The sequence below is a fragment of the Aquarana catesbeiana genome, linkage group LG01 (assembly GCF_042186555.1).
Source record: "Aquarana catesbeiana isolate 2022-GZ linkage group LG01, ASM4218655v1, whole genome shotgun sequence".
NCBI classification, from domain to species: domain Eukaryota; kingdom Metazoa; phylum Chordata; class Amphibia; order Anura; family Ranidae; genus Aquarana; species Aquarana catesbeiana.
The window spans coordinates 979660721-979675238 of record NC_133324.1 but is presented as its reverse complement, the minus strand read 5'-3'; the positions used below and the strand labels follow the sequence as shown (position 1 = coordinate 979675238).

Sequence of the window (14518 nt, the reverse complement as noted above, 5' to 3'; positions counted from 1 at the left end):
AACACGCGTCACTTTACAGGCATACTATAGACACCCCCCAGGTACGATATTTAAAGGAATATTTCACTTTTTTTTCACTTTAAGCATCATTAAAATCACTGCTTCCGAAAAACACGGTTGTTTTTTAAAACTTTTTTTGCATTGATACATGTCCCCTGGGGCAGGACCCAGGTCCCCAAACCCTTTTTAGGACAATACCTTGCACATTAGCCTTTAAAATTGCCATAATCGCACAGGTACTCATTGATGGCCCTCTGCTGTGTGTGTAGCCACTGCAGCATTGCCAACGTTGAGTTCCACCTGGTGGACATGTCACAAATGAGGCGGTTGGTGGGCAGGTTGGATTCCCTTTGAATGTCAGCCAGCCGAGTACTGAAATTCTATGACTGGCAGAAATGAACACATACTTTTCTGGCCTGCCTCAGGAGATTTTGTAAGCCTGGATACCTGTTCAAGAACCGCTGCACCACCAAATTCAGGACGTGTGCCAAACATGGGACATGGGTCAAGTGTCCCTGTCGGAGGGTGGAGAGAAGGTTGGTGCCATTGTCGCATACAATCATTCCAGGCTGAAGCTGGCATGGAGTCAAACACATCTGAGCCTGCCCCTGCAGAGCTGACAGAATCTCTTCCCCTGTGTGGCTCCTGTCCCCTAGGCAGACCAAATCAAGCACCGCATGGTATCTTTTAGCATGACTGCTTACCCTTGAATGCTTACGGAGCACTGCTGGTTCGTGGGACAGATCTGCAGACGAGGCCATATAGAAAGAAGAAGAGTAGGGGTTGGAGGAGAGAGCTGTGGCAGAATCACTACTAGAATTTTGGAGGCGTGGTGGCAGAACAAGCTCCAACACTGAACCCTATCCTGCATCCTTCCCAGCTGCCAGCAGAGTTACCCAGTGCACCGTGAAGGAAAGGCAACTTCCCTGCCCATGCCTGCTGGACAATGAGTCAGCAGTAATATGAACCTTACTGCTGACCGCCCTGTCCAACGAGACCAAAACATTGCCTTCCGCATGTCGGTAGAGAGCCGGAATGGCCTTCCGTGAGAAGAAATGGCATTTTAGAACCTGCCACTGAGGTACAGCACATTCCACAAATTCATGAAAGGGGGCAGAGTCTACCAGCTGAAAAAGCAGCAGTTGCAGTGCTAGCAATTTGGACAGGCTAGCATTTAGATGCTGAGCATGTGGATGGCTGGGACTGAATTTCTTTTTTATGGTTCAGCAACTGGGGTAGGGAAATTTGCCTGCTAAAATCAATTGGTGGTGTACTGCTAGCAGATTGGCTGCAAGTACTTGGGACACCTATTGCTATACCTTACATTCCTCTCAGTGCAGGTTTTTTAGAGAACTGGATGTATAGTAGGGTTGGAGATCCCAGATGAGGAGCAAGGATAAGTCTGCCTTTTTCTATGATGTGGGTCTTTCAGGTGCTGTTGTGTCAGGGCTGAGCTCAGCCCTTCCTTCTAAGAGCAGGCCACTCAGCTGTTGGTTTATTGCCAGCTCCAAACTTTTCCGCAGTGACTCACCTGATGATGATATCCTGTTTGTCATCCTGCTGGTTACTTAAGCTGTTCAGTTCAGTCCCTCTCTGCCTTCGCCTTGGTCAACACATCCAGAGGCTCTTCTGTGTACCTGTTGAAGACTTGCTTGGCTGACGTTCCTTCTGGTTCCTGATCCTGCTTGCTGTTCCACTACGCTGATTCTCTGGTTTCCTGATTTCCTGGCCTGTCCTGAAGTACACTGATCTCTGGCTCCCTCACGTCCTGGCTTGTCTGACTATCCATTCCAGTTACCAAACTATGGCTATGATTTGACTACGTTGCTCTGTTTACCTTTTACTATAATTATTATTATTATTATTATTATTATTATTATTATTAATAAACAAGTGTGATTTTTAACTGCACTTCTGTCTCGGTCTGATTCATGGTTTCTGACATGTTGCCAATGGACTGCATGGCAGGTCGTCATATGTCTGGCCAAGCATGTGGTGCCCAAGCAGCTGCTGTTCTGGCCACGCTTGATCTGCTTCAGACATAGGTTGCAAACAGCAACGGTGCGATCTGCTGCACACATGTCGAAAAAGGCCCACACCAAGGAACTTTTAAAAGTCAGCGGGGATTCAGCAGTGCCCTGCACCTGCGGAGCTCTGCGGTGTGATGCAATAGGGTGGCTACCCTTAAGCTGCCCCCTAGAGGACATCCTGCCTCATTGGAGTTGTGCCTCCTCCTCTTCTCAGGCACCCAAGTACAGTCAGTGACCTCATCATCCCCTCCCTGGTGTGGGCCTTTTTCGACATGTGTGCAGCAGTTCGCACCCTTGCTGTTTGCAACCTATGTCTGAAGCAGATCAAGCGTGGCCAGATCAGCAGCCGCTTGGCACCACGTGCTTGACCAGACATATGACGACCTGCCATGCAGTTCGTTGGCAACAGCACTTGAAAGGCCCACATCACAGAAAAAGGCGGACTTCTACTTGCTCCTCATCTGGGATCTCCAACCCTACTATACCTCCAGTCCTCCCAAAAACCTGCACTGAGAGGAATGAAGGTATAGCAATAGGTGTACTTGCAGCCATTCTGCTAGCAGGACATCACCAATTGATTTTAGCAGGCAAATTTCCCTACCCCAGTTGCTGAACTGTAAAAAAAAATTCGGTCCCAGCCATCCACATGCTCAGCGTCTAAATGCTAGCTTGGCCAAATTGCTAGCACTGCAACTGCTGCCTTTTCAGCTGGTAGACACTGCCCCTTTGTGAATTTGTGGAATGTGTACCTCGTGGCAGGTTCCAAAACGCCATTTCTTTTCACGGAAGGCCATTCCGGCCAGGGCCGTCTTTAATATTGATTGGACCCATGGCAAACATTTTCTTGTGCCCCCCCAAAATCAGTTTACTGCAGCAGATCAGGTAGCAATTGCGATTGGTTGCCAGAGGTTACAGAATATCATTACCGCTCACTGATTAGTTGCTAGAGGTTACAGCACATCATTTCTGCTTGCTAAATGGTTGATATAGGTTACTGTACATCATTACTGCTCACTGGTTGCTAGTGGTTACTGCACATCATTACCACTGACTGGTTGCTAGAGGTTACTGTACATCATTACTGATAATTGGTTTCTAGCGGTTACTGCAAACCATTCTTGGTCACTGCTTGGTTGCTAAAGATCTCTGAATCGAATTGTGGGTGTGGCCAAACTACACTAATGTTGAGGCATTGTTACATACTAGGAGTTCAGGAGTGAACTATATACAGAAGAGTGTTCTACATACAGAGTGCAGGGTTGGGGGGTGCACTACGTGCAGAGTTGAGACTTGCACTATATGCAGGGGTGAGGGGTGCACTATGTGCAGAGTGCAGGTTAAGGAGTGTGCTATATACAGAGTGCAGGGTTGAGGCATTTGCGCTACATACAGAGTGCCGGGTTGAGGCGTGTGCGTTACATAAAGATTCCTGTTACATACCAGAAGTTCAGGAGTGAACTATATACAGAAGAGTTCGCTATGTACAGAGTGCATGGTTGCGCTATGTACAGAGTGTGCGGTTGAGGGATGAGCCACATGCAGGGTTGAGAGGTTCGCTTTGTGCAGAGTGCAGTATTGAGGGGTGTGCTATGTGCCGAGTGCAGGGTTCAGAGGTGAGCTATGTGCAGAGTGCAGTATTGAGGGGTGCGTTATGTGCAGAGTGCAGGTTAAGGAGTGCGCTATATACAGAGTGCAGGGTTGAGGCATGTGCGCTACATAAAGATTCCTGTTACATACCAGGAGTTCAGGAGTGACCTATATACAGAAGAGCGCGCTATGTACAGAGTGCAGGGTTGTGATATGTACAGAGTGCAGGGTTGAGGGATGAGCTACATGCAGGGTTCAGAGGTGCAATATGTGCAGAGTGCAGCAATGAGGGGTGCGCTATGTGTAGAGTGCAGGGTTCAGAGGTGAGCTATGTGCAGAGTGCAGTATTGAGGGGTGCGTTATGTGCAAAGTGCAGGATTGAGGGGTGCGCTATGTTCACAGTACAGTGTTCAGGGGCGTGCAATGTGCAGAGTTCAGGTGTGCACTATCTGCAGAGTGCAGGGTTGCGCTATATGCGGAGTGCAGGATTGAGGGGTGCTTTATATGCAGAGTGCAGGATCGAGGGGTGCGCTACATGCAGAGTGCGGGATTTAAGGGTGCGCAACATGCAGAGTGCAGGATTAAAGGGTGCGCTACATGTTCAAAGTGCAGGATTAAGGGGTGTACTATGTGCATAATGTATGGTTGAGGGAGTGTGCTATACATCCATGTCCAACCCCAATCCCCCCAGAGAAAAAAAGCTCTCCTCCCCTCGGATTAAAGTTTTTAGAGCTCACCTCACCCAAACAACAGAGTGGTGCGGCAGAAGAGCCGTGCATGTCCGTGCAGGCTGCCAGTCTCTGGAGGAGCTTCCGCATGTATACAGTAGATTCCCCGCCCCTCCCTCCTCTGCTCTCACAGACATAGATGTATGGAGCAGGGAGGGGTCTGAATGTCCGCAAAGAGAAGAGCGCTGTAACTTATAAATACAGAAGCAGCGCTCCTCTGCCAGATTACAGTAACGAGCAGCCAGCGTGACCAGCGCCGAAGGTGGTGGAACTCCAGCAGGAAGCTGTTTGGGCCCCCCAACAATGACTGGGCCCAGGGCAGCTGCCCCGTTTGCCCCGCGGTAAAGATGGCCCTGATTCAGGCTCTCTACTGGCATGTGGAAGGCAATGTTTTGGCCTTGTTGGACAGGGCGGTTAGCAGTAAGATTCATATTACCGCTGACTCATGGTCCAGCAGGCATGGGCAGGGACGTTACCTTTCCTTCACAGCGCACTGGGTAACTCTGCTGGCAGCTGGGAAGGATGCAGGACAGGGTTCAGTGTTGTTGGAGCTTGTTCCGCCACCACGCCTCCAAAATGCTAGTAGTGATTCTGCCACATCTCTCTCCTCCACCCCCTCCTCTTCTTTATCCTCTATGGCCTCTTCTGCAGATTTGTCCTCTGAACCAGCAGTGCTCCATAAGCGTTCAAGTGGCTACGCAAGCAGTCCGGCTAAAAGATGCCATGCGGTGCTTGAGTTGGTCTGCCTAGGGGACAGGAGCCACACTGGTTCAGGCTCAGAGGTGGTTGAAGCCATGCCAGCTTCAGCCAGGAATGGTTGTATGCGACAATGGCACCAACCCTCTCTCCGCCCTCCAACAAGGAAACTTGACCCCTGGTTCATGTTTGGCACACATCCTGAATTTGGTGGTGCAGCGGTTCTTGACAAGGTACCCAGGCTTACAAGATCTCCTGAGGCAGGTCAGAAAAGTCTGTGGTGGTCATTTCCACCTGTCATACAATGCCAGTGCTCGGCTGGCTGACATTCAAAGGGAATGCAACCTGCCCACCAACCGCCTCATTTGTGACATGCTTACAAAGTGGAACTCAACGTTGGCAATGCTGCAGTGGCTGCACACACAGAAGAGGGCCATCAATGAGTACCTGTGCGAGTATGGCACCAGGACAGGGTCAGGGGAGCTTGGCTTCTTTTTGCCACGTCAGTGTCTACTGTTCATGGATGCATGCACTCTCCTGTCACCATTTGAGGAGGCCACAAGGATGGTGAACAGCGACAATACATGTATCAGTGACACTGTCCCTTTAGTCTTCCTGCTGCAGCACACGCTTCATGGAATCATTGACAGGGCACTTGAGGCAGAACAGCAGGAGGAAGAGGAGGACTTCCTTTCCTCTCAAGGCCCCCTTTATCCAGATAGCATTCCTGCAGGCACACCAAACACACAGGAAGAAGAAGAAGAGGAGGAGGAGGAGGAGGATTATGTCAGCATGGATGGCCAGAACTTGCTCAATGCAATTGAGCTACTGACCTGTCCTGCATCCAGCGTGCTTTCTGAACTCACATTCAGTGCTACTAGAGGGTTTGTAAAGGATCAAAGAGTGCGTCTGTCCACAGACTCCATTGATAGGCTCACATTCTTAAAAATGAATCAGTCTTGGATCAGCAGCTATCAAGCACCTGATGCTGATGTAACTGATTGAATTTGCTATGGATCTAGGATCCCATGAAGACTACCTATGCCGACTATCCTATTCCTCCTCAATCTTGATGATGCTAGCTTTCAACAATGTTTTTGGTTTAGGGCACCACCAACACCACCCAAGGCCTAATTGTTCTGCCCCTGTTTAACAGGGCCATGTAATTACAATTTTTGATAATAATATTATAATATAATAATTTAATAATATTTCACAGCAGGACCCAGTCCTGCGCCCAACAAGAGTAACTGTGAGGGCTTACAATGTGTTCTGGTACCACCAACACCTAAGGCTCAATTTTCTGCAGAGTATATAGGGCAGGCCGTATAGTATAAATACTGCTGTTCAGAGTATATAGTGCCTGGGGGACCCCCACGCCATTTTGTTTTCAATTTTGGTGCGTGGTTCCCCTTAATATCCATACCAGACCTGAAGGGCCTGGTATGGATTTTGGGGGGGCATCCACCCCATTTGTTTTTGCTATTTTTGGCGTGGGGTTCCCCTTAATATTCATACCAGACCCAAAAGGCCTGGTAATGGACTGGGGGGGAACCCATGCAGTTTTTTTCAATGATCTTTATCTATATTGCCGGGATCCGACAATACATTATAGCCACAAGCAATTTTAAATGCCATTTTTTCTTTTAGAAATATCTTTTTGCTGCGGTACTGTTATAAACATGGGAAAGATGCGCTACTTTTACAAGCAGACTAAGGAGACCCCCCAGGCAGGATATTTTAAGGAACATTTTTATTGTTTCACTTTAAGTCCTCATGCACACGGACGTTTTTACAGCCGCGTTTTTTAGCGTTTTTTACAGCTTAAAAACGCCTGTCTATGTTAGTCTATGGATTCATGCCCACCTAGACGTTTTTGAGCTGCAAATAGCCTAGGCGTTTTTAAGCTGTAAAAAAAACCCAGGACCAGTGCGTTCCGAGGAGCGGCGCTAGAGCTGTAAAAACGCGAAACGCGGAAAAACGCGCAAAAACGCGCAAAAACGCGACCGCGGCATTTTTTCGCGTTTTTTAACTCCGGCGTTTTTTGGTTAAAAAGAGATGATTGGACACTGTAATCTCTGTAAAAACAGGAATTTCCTGTCTGGACATTAGATTACCCAAGAGTCCTTTGCACAGCCGTGTGACTGTGGTGATATTGGCACCAAGATGGCTAGTGCAGTCTCTCAAGTCGAATTAATCAATGCGGTACAGGCCCATCCAGAATTGTGGGATGTGGCACATCCACTGCATGGAGACCACGTCCGCAAGGTGAAAGCCTGGGAGGACATATGTGCTGCGATTACCCCTGGCTGGGAACAAATCAGAAATTCTGAAAGAAAGGAGATAAGTAAGTCTATTTTCCTTGAATGCATGATCTGTTTGTGTGTAATGGAAATGAAGATTGCATATTTAACCCTTTGTTTTCCATGTTATTTTAGGTAAAATTATGCAGCGGCGCTGGAAGTCCCTACGTGACCGTGTCAGGAGGGACCTCACGGACGAAGACAAGGCGGCACGTAGCGGAGCACCAGCGCCAACCAAAAAAAAGCACGTTTACCACACCAATCTCCAATTCCTCAGGCAAAATATGCAGAGCCATACCAGACCGTAAGTTTTTTGCATATATTTGCCTATGTACATTGCTTTTCAGGCAGTATGTTCCATGGCTATTGTAACCACTTTCCGAACGCCACATGTACATATTCGTCGGCAGAATGGCACGGCAGCACAAATGGGCGTACCTGTACGTCCCTTTTAAGTTGCCGCCTTGGCGGCGCGCTTTCCCATTTTGAGGTCCATGAGTCTGACAGCGGGTCCTGCGGACTCAATGTCCGCGGGCACACCGGCGATCGTCTCAGGGAGAGGAAGAGGTCAATGCCAGTGTAATTTTTACAGTATGTCATTGCAATTTTAATCGCACTGATCGCTGTAAAAATGTCAATTTTTCCAAAAATGTGTCCAAATTGTCCAATGTGTCGGCCGTATTGTCGCAGTCATGCTAAAAATCGCTGATCTCTCCCCCATTACTAATAAAAAAAAATTGCAATCATTGCAATTTTAATCGCACTGATCGCTGTAAAAATGTCAATTTTTCCAAAAATGTGTCCAAATTGTCCAATGTGTCAGCCGTATTGTCGCAGTCATGCTAAAAATCGCTGATCTCCCCCATTAATACTAAAAAAAAATGGTCGGGGCTAAAGTAGTTACGTTTATACAATTTGTATTGTTTGCAGGACAACTTCAAATTTTAGACTTGGAGAGGTGGCTGAGGAAGATACAGAGCTTCAGAGACCAAACAGTCCAATGACCACCTCTGGATCTCCACGACCGATCAGCGAGGGAGTTGTTGAGGGCACAGATGAGGTAACTGCTTCGGTCTGCCTGTCTATCTCATTGTCTGTCTGTCCATGTACATGTCAATGTAAACATTTTTGTTCTTTTGCAGGAATCGAGGGCTGTGGAAACACCGTCTCCTGCCAGTTTACAAAGTGGAGAGCAGCGCGGTCGTGGCGGTGTTCGTGGCCGTGGGCGTGGACGTCAGGCGAGGGGCGGCTATAATCCCGAGGCTGATGACAGGGTGCTAGCACTGCTGCAGGAAGTGCGGCAGGAGAGGCGCAGTATGGATGCCTTTTTAGACCCCAATAACCCACGCGCCTGCTTCTGCCGCAGCCTTTACCACATCCTGGAGGACATTGGGGGAGACCAAGAGAAACTTTGTATGGATCGCATGTACGGTATTGCAATGCAATACAGACATGCAAAATTGAGTGGCGGGCCCCCTCCATGCGATCCATATAATGTTTCTCATGATCCCCCAATGGCCCCTGGGACCTCAGCAGTGCTAGCACCCCACTCTCACTATCAGCCCCCTCCTCCACGCCAACCACCACCTATGCCGTCCCAGACCTCATACCATAGCCTGCAAGCGTATGCTGATTGTCCACCTTCCACCTCCCATTTTCAGCCCTCATACCCTCTACCCCGCTACCAGCAAGATTTTGGGAGTGATCGCCAGGCCCAACCGTTACCCCGTCCCCAATCCCCACATCCCCAATGCAATCAACCATCCACCACCACCTATCACCATTTGTAATCACAAAATAAAATCTTTTTTTTCTTGAAATACCAGTTGTGATCCCAATCCTTTATTTAATTTTTAATTTTTTTTGAAAAGTCTTTTATATGATGCACAACAGCACTCCTTTGCACTCTGCTTGCCCTGAAGGCAGAGTGCAAAGGACTCTATCGTACTCTGCCTTCGGACAAGCGTAAGCTTGCTCTTTTTTGGGCTTAGCCTAGGCTTACCCCGAAGGCAGAGTCAAATTGACTTGTAGAACAATCGTTGACAAATGGACCAAAAAATAACAAACTTAAATTTTGAAATGCTTTATTTCAAAAAACACAAGACAGCAAAGGTAGATGTATTGCAAATATTTTTTAGACATAATCATTCTGCCATGATACCTCTCCATCAGGTGTTTCAAAAAATTCTGCAAATTGGTTTCGAATGCTCATGACACGTGCAGTTGAACGCAAGTCCATAAATTGAACCCTCTGAAGTTGTCTAATGGGCTCCTGTTCAACATTATTTCTGTCACTGTCCCGCAGAAAATTGTGCAGAACGCAGCATGCCAGGACGACTTGAATGGCGTTGTCAACATCCAATTGCATACATGTCAGCAAAACTCGCCATTTGGCCGTGCACACCCCGAATGCACATTCAACAACACGGCGTGCACGGCTGAGCCGATAATTGAAAATTTTTTGTTGTCGGCTGAGACCAGTGCCACTGTATGGCCTCATTAGATTTTCAGCCATTCCAAAGGCCTCATCTGCCACCATGACTAATGGCAAGCTGGGTTCTTCATTGCAGGGTAGAGGCCTGCTTTCAGGAATATTGAGTCGTCCCTCATGTAGACGACGTCCGAAGGCCGACATCACCTTGGCTTCCATATGCTCCCACATCTACAAACAGAAATTTGAGGTGTGCATCGGACAATGCCAGGAGGACCACCGAAAAATATTTTTTGTAATTAAAATATGAAGATCCAGAGTGGGGAGGCTTCTTCACCCTGATGTGTTTCCCATCAAGGGCTCCTACAAATCCTACAATTTGGGAACTGAGTTTTTTCCCAAAAAGTGTCCACAACTGATTCCCAGATGTCTTCGGTTGGCTCTGGCATTACAATGTTATGCAATTCCTCCCATATTGCCACACATGTTTCCTTTATTATTTTTGAGACCGTTGAGAGGCCAAGGAGGAAGTAGTGATGCAAGGAGGCATAATTTTGTCCCGTGGCAAGGAACCTAAGATAACATAATAAATTTAGTTATTGAAAGAGTAAAGCATAAACATAAGTCCTAACCCTACCCATAAACCTAACCCTATCTCCTAACCCTAACTCCTAACCCTAACTCCTAACCCTAACCCTAACTCCTAACCCTAACTCCTAACCCTAACTCCTAACCCTAACCCCTAACCCTAACTCCTAACCCTAACTCCTAACCCCAAACCCTAAACCCTAAACCCTAACCCCTAACCCTAACTCCTAACCCCTAACCCTAACTCCTAACCCTAACCCCTAACCCTAAACCCTAAACCCTAACCCTAACCCCTAACCCTAACCCTAACTCCTAACCCCTAACCCTAACTCCTAACCCTAACCCCTAACCCTAACTCCTAACCCCTAACCCTAACCCCTAACCCTAACTCCTAACCCCTAACCCTAACCCCTAACCCCTAACTCCTAACCCTAACTCCTAACCCTAACCCCTAACCCTAACTCCTAACCCTAACCCCTAACCCTAAACCCTAACCCTAACCCCTAACCCTAACCCTAACCCCTAACCCTAACTCCTAACCCCTAACCCTAACTCCTAACCCTAACCCCTAACCCTAAACCCTAACCCTAACCCCTAACCCTAACCCTAACCCCTAACCCTAACTCCTAACCCCTAACCCTAACTCCTAACCCTAACCCCTAACCCCTAACCCCTAACCCCTAACTCCTAACCCCTAACCCTAACCCCTAACCCTAACTCCTAACCCCTAACCCTAACCCCTAACCCCTAACTCCTAACCCTAACTCCTAACCCTAACCCCTAACCCTAACCCCTAACCCCTAACCCCCTAACCGTAACCCTAGCCCCTCCTCCCATATGTGTATTCACTTACCTGAGTGTCACTAGCATCCGTTCCTCCGGTGACACAGAGCTACGCATCACAGTGTCCATCCTTGTGAGCCTTGGCCTGAGCCTCTCCAACAGGTCATCAAAGAGCGGCACTGACATCCTCGTAAAGTTGAAGAACTTTGTTGGATATGAGCGCAGTTGGGAATAAATATTGCCAAAGTACCCCGTAGAAAACCGATTGGATACCATTGGATGCACCCAAAATCGACGTCTGCTGCTTCTCTCCTCCTCCTGTCTCATTCTCCTCTGCCTCCGCAACACAATCAGAAGGATTGCCTCATCGATCTTTTGCATGACAGGATCCATATTTCTCAGAAAAATACTGAAAAATACTGAAATATACTGAAAACTCTGAAACACTCTGAAACACTCTCTCTCCTCTCTCTCTCCTACCAAAATGGCACCGACACATGCTCATTAACATATTTTCTTTGGTTTCTGTGGCATTGTGGGAAATTTGGGAGTGTATATAGCTGAGAGATGTGTTTTTCATTGAAAAACGCTACTTAGCGCTAACGCGGAAAAACGCGCAAAAACGCGCAAAAACGCTAATGCAAAACGCGGTAAAAATCGCGTTTTTAACGCCGGTTTTTCCAGGCGTCGAACCTAGCTTTACAGCTCGTTTTTTAAAACGTCCATGTGCATTAAAATCATTGCTCCTGAAAACACGGCCATTTCTAAAACATCTTTTGCATTGATACATGTCCCCTGGGGCAGGACCCAGGTCCCCAAACACTTTTTATGGCAAGAACTTGCATACAAGCCTTTAAAATTAGCACTTTTGATTTTTCACATTCGTGTCCCATAGACTTTAATGGTGTTCACACAAATGTTTTGCCTGTTCGCATGTTTTGCTGCGAACCAAACCGGGGGGTGTTCAGCTCATCCCTACTGGTCACCAACGAGAGGCAAGAAACATCTTACCTCTGTGCTTGCAAACAAGAGTTTCTCCACCAACTACTAATGCCCCGTACACACGATCGGAATTTCCGTCGGAAAAACCTTAGATGGTTTTTCCAATGGAATTCCGCTCAAGCTTGCCTTGCATACACACGGTCACACAAGTTCTCTGAACTTTCGACCGTCAAGAACACGGTGACGTACAACACTACGTCGAGCCAAGAAAATTATTTTCAATGCTTCTGAGCATGCGTCGAATTGTTTCCGAGCATGCGTAGGAATTTTGTGCGTCGGAATTGCTGCAGACGATCGGGACTTCCGATAGGAACTTTTTCCGTCGGAAAAATAGAGAACCTGCTCTCAATCTTTTGCTGGCGGAAATTCCCGATCGTGTGTACGGGGCATAAGTCATGTTTTGCTTGGGGATCAAATACTTATTTTACTCACTGAACTGCATCTCAATTTATAACATTTGTATGATGTGTTTTTTCTGGATTTTTGGTTGATATTCTGTCTCCATCATATAAAATACACCTATGATACAAATTATAGACTGATCATTTTTGTTTTCAATCTTCCTTTATTATTTTTTAAAACAATTATACAAATACATATAAATATCTTTCATCATCAAGTTGAACTTTATATTATTATATAGCATCCTTTCCTTAAAATATCATCTCTCTGTCCTACTTTCTAATGACCTGTTCTAAACTGAACCATCTGATATATGTTTCTTTACCATGTCCATTCTCCATTCATCCTTATCTTACTTATTCTATACAATTACTCTTACATTTATTTCCATCCATTTTCCACTATCTTATTTTCCATTCATAAAAAATTCATTAAAAAAAAAAAATTCTCTCCCCCTCTCCACGGGGTGTTTTGTTCCCATTCACAAAAATTATATAATTTTTATCGAGGTCTGAAACTTATCCCATTGATACCACATTATGGGCTTTTGATCTTTTTCCAACCCTTCTCTCCTTATCTGTTCTTCCATATATTGTATTTCCTTCATTTCACTTATCCATCCTGTTATTGTAGGGCCGGATCACCTAGTAAAAAAACAACACTATATTACCAAAAGTATTGGGACGCAGTCTCTGCTCTAATTTATCCCAAAGGTGTTCTATCGGGTTGAGGTCAGGACTCTGTGCAGACCAGTCAAGTTTCTCCACCTCAAACTCTCTCATCCATGCAATTGGGGTAACTATTGTGTTTTCTTTTTTTTTTTATTAATTAAAATGTTTTTTTCCCAAAAAATTGCATTTGAAAGACCGCTGCACAAATACTGTGTGACATAAAATATTACAATGATCTCCATTTTATACTTAAAAAATAATAATAAAAATGCCATAATTTTTCACAAACCAATCAATATACGCTTATTGTGATTTTTTTCCCCCAAAAATATGTAGAAGAATACATATCGGCCTAAAACTGAGGAAATTTTATTTTTTTTAAAATTTGGGATATTATAGCAAAAATTAAAAGATAGTGTTTTTTTTTCAAAATTGTCGCTCTTCTTTTGTTTATAGCGCAGAAAATAAAATAAAATACCACCAAAAGAAAGTTATATTTGTGCAAAAAAAAGGACGTAAATTTTGTTTGGGTGCAACATCGCACGACCGCGCAATAGTCAGTTAAAGCAAAGCAGTGCCGAATCGCAAAAAATGGCCTGGTCATTGAGCAGCCAAATCTTCTGGGGCTGAAATGGTTAAAGGGGTTGTAAAGTCTCATGGTTTGCATTCAATGCATTAACCCCTTCAATACCGGGCATTTTCATCCCCTTCCTGCCCAGGCCAATTTCCAGCTTTCAGGGCTGTAACATTTTGAATGACAATTGCGCGGTCGTGCGACGCTGTACCCAAATGAATATGTCATTTTTTTTCCCCCACAAATAGAGCTTTCTTTTGGTAGTATTTGATCACCTCTGTGGTTTTTTTGTGCTATAAACAAAAAAAGGTGACAATTTTGACAAAAAAAAAAAACACAATATTTTTTACTTTTTGCTATAATAAATAAATATCCAAAAAAAAAATTTTTTTCCTCAGTTTAGACCAATATGTATTTTTCTACATATTATTGGTAAAGAAAAAAAATCGCAATAAGCGTATTTTGATTGGTTTGCACAAAACTTATCGCGTCTACAAAATAGGTTATTGATTTATGACATTTTTTATTATTTTTTTTACTAGTAATGGGGGAGAAAAAAAAAATGTCTGAAGACAAAAACAGCCACTGTAAACACGCCCAGTGTGCATGAAAGTGAAAGATTAATGACTTGTGAGAAATGTTCTCAGGATGGAGAAATAGATTATTTCTTATCAGGCTTCATTTTACTTTCTAGGACAAAAAAGGGTTTGGCATCTGAACTTC

General features: G+C 45.5%; 1 protein-coding gene and 1 long non-coding RNA gene across 2 annotated transcripts in view; both read left to right on the top strand.

The window, feature by feature from the left end:
* The window catches only part of LOC141127005 (uncharacterized), a 52274-nt gene that overhangs the window by 23666 nt on the left and 14090 nt on the right, over positions 1-14518 (top strand). The window contains exon 2 of the long non-coding RNA XR_012241477.1: positions 13184-13345. This is a non-coding gene — a long non-coding RNA (uncharacterized lncRNA). The remainder of the gene's footprint in view (positions 1-13183; positions 13346-14518) is intronic.
* LOC141126998 (uncharacterized) lies at positions 7468-9164 on the top strand. The gene is made up of 3 exons (XM_073613120.1): positions 7468-7648; positions 8275-8404; positions 8487-9164. Exons 1-3 carry the CDS (start codon positions 7488-7490, stop codon positions 9132-9134), a joined length of 939 nt encoding a protein of 312 aa, XP_073469221.1. The 5' UTR covers positions 7468-7487; the 3' UTR covers positions 9135-9164.

Excerpts from the sequence above, each read along its gene's own strand:
- LOC141126998 (XM_073613120.1), top strand. The coding sequence starts at position 7,488 with ATGCAGCGGCGCTGGAAGTCCCTACGTGACCGTGTCAGGAGGGACCTC. Across the intron at positions 7,649-8,274 it reads ATGCAGAGCCATACCAGACC|GACAACTTCAAATTTTAGAC; the intron begins GTAAGTTTTTTG and ends TATTGTTTGCAG. Across the intron at positions 8,405-8,486 it reads TTGTTGAGGGCACAGATGAG|GAATCGAGGGCTGTGGAAAC; the intron begins GTAACTGCTTCG and ends GTTCTTTTGCAG.